Source organism: Nicotiana attenuata, chromosome 10 (assembly GCF_001879085.1).
Source record: "Nicotiana attenuata strain UT chromosome 10, NIATTr2, whole genome shotgun sequence".
NCBI lineage: Eukaryota > Viridiplantae > Streptophyta > Magnoliopsida > Solanales > Solanaceae > Nicotiana > Nicotiana attenuata.
In genome coordinates, this window is record NC_031998.1 from 25,724,176 (window position 1) to 25,729,802 (window position 5,627).

General features: G+C 35.4%; 1 protein-coding gene across 1 annotated transcript in view; it reads left to right on the plus strand.

The window, feature by feature from the left end:
- LOC109233185 (ubiquitin carboxyl-terminal hydrolase 14-like) overlaps positions 1-2,823 on the plus strand; it is a 12,492-nt gene extending 9,669 nt beyond the window's left edge. The window contains exons 17-20 of the mRNA XM_019398967.1: positions 933-1,103; positions 1,193-1,311; positions 1,415-1,538; positions 2,365-2,823. Of these exons, the coding sequence (XP_019254512.1) occupies positions 933-1,103; positions 1,193-1,311; positions 1,415-1,538; positions 2,365-2,543 (593 nt within the window). The 3' untranslated portion in view covers positions 2,544-2,823. The remainder of the gene's footprint in view (positions 1-932; positions 1,104-1,192; positions 1,312-1,414; positions 1,539-2,364) is intronic.

Here is a 5,627-nt window from a genome sequence, read left to right on the forward strand (position 1 = left end):
TTTTTTTTTTTTTTTTTTTTTTAAGACAAGGGTGGTATCTGGGAGCAGTCTCATTCATTTTGAGTATTTTGTTCTCTAAGTTTTTAATTCTATTCTTTTATCTGCATTCAGCCATCATTTCTATTTGCACATTGCCAAGTTATTATTGACCTAGTAAGGAAACATAATTTTCTTGCTCCTTTTTAGCTTGCAATGTTTTCTCTGGATCAATTGGTGGATTGCTTGTTCAGTTGATGTGTCTGTTGAGATACCAAAGAACATTGCTTAGCTTTATTTAGTTCGTTCCATGATCCCTGTAGGCTGTAACATGATTTGGGTATCTCTATTAATTGGGCATGCTGAAATGATGAACCTGATGTCCATGTATTTTGAATGTGTTTTATTATGTCTTATTTCAATTTTTTCCATAAAGTTTTTGCTGAATTTTTTTAAGCAGTAAACCTCAGTTGCTCCATTATTGGTAGTGTTGCATTCTCGTGGTTTGATAGTGTTATTTTATTGCGTGCTAGTTATTTTATACGGGTGGGAGAGCAACAGGAGATAGCTACCTATGTATAGAGAGAAGCCAATATTGAACGGACAGTACATACCTCAGATATCTATATTTCATGAAATAGAATTCGGGTCACCATTTACTCTAATTCCTGCTCTAGATAATTAGTTGCTTCTACTAGGCCCTTGATTTTTGGTGTTTCTCATTCTTCCAGCTTGTGATTGTTCCAATTCCTGGGAGATTTTCAACATGGGGGATGCTGGGATGGTTGTGTTAACAGCTTTTTAGTGCATCTCTTTTGTATATGATCATCACATAATTGTCTTTAGGAGTTTTTGGCTGTGATAACTACTTGTATGTCAATTCTATGGCTGGCTTCTCTCATGTGTTTATAAGTTCTAAATTGCTCATTATTTTTCATTACTGGTCCATAAACCAGATGCTGGGGATGGTGAGCAATCAACAAAGCTTCTGGCTAACGAGGATATTGTTGCACAACTTGTTTCAATGGGATTTAATCTTCTTCATTGTCAGAAGGCTGCAATTAATACCTCCAATAGTGGAGTAGAGGCAGCAATGAATTGGTTACTTGAGCACGTGAATGATTCAGGTGTTTTTTGATATTTCCTTTGAGAAGAAGTTCATCAAGTCTTTGCAATTATTAGAAGCATGATATGTTGATGTGTAATTTCTTCCCAGATATTGATGCTCCTATATCACAAAACGTGCAAAATCCTGATATCGATCAATCAAAAATTGATACGCTGGTTTCCTTTGGTTTTGAGGAGAAACTTGCTTGTAGGGCTCTGAAGGCATCGGTAAATTTCTCATTTCCACGGGTTTTTTGAGCTTGCTCCTTGTTATTCACTGCCTATGACATGGTTCATGTTTTGCCCTTTCTCTGTTCCTGTCTGTTCATAGGGTGGTGATGTTGAAAGAGCTACTGAATGGATTTTTAGCAATCCTAGTGCTTCTGCTGCATCAGACATGGATGCTGCAACTAGTGGAGCTGCAGTTGATCCCTTGCTGCCTGATGGAGGAGGAAGTTAGTTCCCTATCTCGGTTCTACTTGTTGATTTACAGCTTTCTTGCTTTTACTTGGATCTGATATATTCTTAACGAATGCACGAGACAAGGAACATTAGCCCGTTTATTAAGTGGTGTAGTAGGTGAAGAGCCTCTTAGTTTATTGAATAAGACAATTTTTAGCTATAAAATTCCTGCTTAATCTGGTCTTGGATTTTCTATCAGGGAATGTGCTAGTTCTACTGCTTAAAACTTTTCCACTTAGCTTCTAATTACTGAATCCACCTGGGTTTAATCATCTTGGTCATGGTTTCTTTTTCTTCATTTGGTAGCTCTCTCCTTCCTCCCCCTTCACAGGGGCAACAATGATTTCTCACTTTTCACCCCTTCGTGTCACTAACCTTCAGCTACTGGCTGGAGGGAAAGTTGCTCTTCTACTAAAGCTCCACCCCTTGGTTTCTCATTTTGTGGTGGTCTGAGATTGTCAGAATAGCTGCTATATGCTTTTCTTGATCTAAACTTTTATTTTCTTATTTGGAGACAGGTTTCTTTCACTAAATTATATTGCTATCAAGGGCCGCAAATTAGATTTCACAACACAGTCAATTTATTTATGGGCCCTGTTTTTTGGGTTTTGCAATGTCGATAAATGACTACTTTCAAATTCTCTTTAGGATGATAGAAGTTCCTATTTCTTTCAAAAGATTCTTACGCATAAATCCTATAGCATTGCATTCTGCATTTCGTCCAATACAAATCACTATCCTTGATGGTGACATTTAGGTTTACTTTTAGATAATTTTATGCTGCCTGGCCTGACCAAGTTTATTTTGGATAATAAACAGGATACAAGCTCCTTGGATTCGTGAGCCACATTGGCACATCTACACAGTGTGGTCATTATGTTGCTCATATTCACAAAGATGGCAGGTGGGTGATTTTCAATGATGAAAAAGTTGGGGTCTCGAAAAATCCCCCGCTGGACATGGGATACCTCTACTTTTTTGAAAGACTTGAGAGTTGAACAATGGACACCCAAGAGCTAGATAAAATGTCGGGATACGCCTGCAGGACCAAGCAACTTCTGGAATCATAGCTTGCTATTGTCATATGTTATGCAGGTTGAATACATACGACAAGTGTCTCATAACATACTTCACATGTCTAAATCTTAGGGAAATTCAAATCTCAAGTAGAAGACTGTAATCTTCTTCAGGAGCTGGATTTGGATAGATCTATCTTCCATATATGTAGGGGTCGTTTTGTTCTACTGGTTCTTATGGATTCATCTTTTTTTTTTCCTCCGTTACTTTTCTGATTTCTCTCTCTGAAGCTTTTTCTGTTGTGTTTTGTTTTTTTGTTTTTTTAAATGGTGGTAGTTGATTGTTCAGCAGGCACAATTTGGGGCTACGTGAGGTTTCTAATAGATAACATAAAGTCAGAAACCATCCTCATGAGGTGTCTAATAGGTAACAGAAACAGCTTCAGCTTTAGTTTACGTGTCTAAATGAAAAAATGTGGCTAACTTTGGACACCTAAATGAAAAAATGTGGCTAACTTTGGGGGGCTGTCTATGTGTTTGTTTTATATTATTCAATTTCCATACCGACCACTTTTCCTTCAATTTATTTTTCTTTTGGTCAAGTTGTAAGGTAACAGAGTATTTGTAGTGTTTACAAACACCAACTGGTACAAATTGGGACATTTTAACATATACTAGTAGAGAGTAAGTACCACCACATTTTTGACTGACGTCTCCACCTTAACATCTAGACCCAAGTTTAGGAACCAATAGCCTTTCAAATGCAAATGCAGAATTACAAATTGCCATTTTGTATTTTTAGTTTGTTTGTCAACTATAAGATGTGAAATGGCTTTTCCAGCTAAAAGCTGTTCTCAGAACTCAAAAGATACTTATAGAAAGAAGCAGGGAGTCGGTATAGAAAAAAGTGCCGGTGAATTTTGGTTAGTTATTTGCCTCATTGGTAATTGGTAAGTAATCATACAAACCAACCGCAAAAACTTCTCTTGCTTCTTTGTCACAAGAACAGCTAGGAAGTTACCATTTGAGGAGATTTTTGTGAAATTGTAGAATGATGCTCGTATTGGATTTTTGAAGTACGGATCTACTAACTGTATAATCTCTGTGTTTTAGGTTCTGCAACACTTGATACTTTAGTTTTCGTTTCGGATCGAATCTAGCTTTAAAAACAGTTTTCTAATGGCTTGTGCAATTGTTATGATTGAATAAGGGAACTTAAAAAAACAAGGAGTGGGTTTCCATTTAGCAGCAGTACAGAGCGTATAGTACAATTGAAGGATAGTTGCAAATGGATTGTAGAGTCAAGTACAATCTTAGGATAGTTAAAATTGGAAAGTACAATAGATTCAAATCCACGTGTACTACTCCAACTCGTAACTAACTTCAACTACTAAATTAATAGGCAGGACTAAGATAAAAAGGAAGTGAAAGGACTGGACACAAGATAATGTGAAATAAGAGTTTTCCCAGGTGAAAAAGAAAAGAAAAATGAGAAAGCAATAGGAGTAGCAAATGCAGGGTGCTTAGAAACATCATTGAGTGCAGCGTTGATGACAATATCTGTGAAGTCTTTAATTTGGCATTTGGACTTTGCCACTTTTTCCAATTCGTTTTCATCTGCGCTGCACTCAATCATGTTTTTAGTTCTCTGAAGGAACAGTTTTACACGTAGTTCAATGATTTATTGCAAATCGTACAGATTTGTTATCTCCTCTCTACTCATAATTTTTCGAAAACTATGCTAAGGTGAAGGAGGATGCAGTAAATAGTCTTGCAGCCTGTTTGGTCAAACTTCAAAAATTAACTTATTTTAAGAAATATTTTTTTTTCAAAAGTATTTTTAGTCTTCGCTTGGCCATAAATTTTGCAAATTTTTTTTCAATTTTTTTTTTGGAAAAATACATGTTTATTTATAAATTTTATCCATATTTTGGCAAATTTCCAAATCCTAAAACCAGCTCAAGAGCGGTTTTTGGCCCAAAATATTACCATTTGGTTTTTAAAAATATTTTAAAAATTGCCCTAAACTTTTGTATTTAATAAAAAAACACACTTTCTGTTATTATGACCCAACTAATCCATATCTACCCACTTTTCCCTCATTAAACTCACTCGGCTTTGCCAGGGGCGTATCTATAGCTTTAATTATGGGGCACGCGAACCCATGGTCCGTCCGCCAAACTAGATTTTTTATGTATGTATTTTCTAGAATTAGTCTAATATTATGTATTGGCACCCATGCTCTATAAAGATTGAATGGTGCACTTGGTTTACAAGTTAATAATTTACCTTAAAAAACAAGGATCAATCCCCACTTAATACTTTTTTTTCCTCCTTTTTTTTTTTAGTAATGCACTCATGTTCTAAAAATTCTAGATCCGCATCTAGGCTTTGCCATTCTCTTTAAATAGAAGAAAATCTTCGCCAAAGTTGTTGTGTCAATCTGTGGCAATCTACCGCAAAGATAAAATTTGAAGGTAATTTGCTAAAATTTGCTAATGTTTGTTTAAATTTTCTTCAGATTTGTTTCGCTTGTTTTGTATGAATTTTTTTTAGATTTGTTTCGCTTGTTTTTTCAAAAAAAAAGTTGAATATGTTTTGAAAAATTATGTCCAAACAGATTTACATTTTTAGACCAAACTTCACCAAAATCAGATTTGTTAGAATAGATTTGGCAATCTATGGCCAAACGCTAGCTCCTGAGTGTATTTTTCTCAAAAGTGCTTCTGGGGGAAAATTATTTTTTTCTGTTTTTCCAAAAATACTTCTGCTTTTACTCAAAAACACCCTTTTTTTTTTCTTCTAAGCTTAGCGAAACATTTCAACTTTGAAAAAAAATAACTTTCTTTTAGAAAACTTGATACACTACTCCATTCCCATTTAGAGATGTACGCAATGACTGAAAGAACTGAATAAAATGGCTTACGTGAGACTTGGTAACTCTAAGTTTGCTTAACAAATCTAAATGGGAATGACCAAACCACTAATTATAACATGCCAGTGTGCACCGAACTGCTGTGCATACTGTAAAAACAATTTTTTTTAATGTGTAAATTGTTCAGTCTC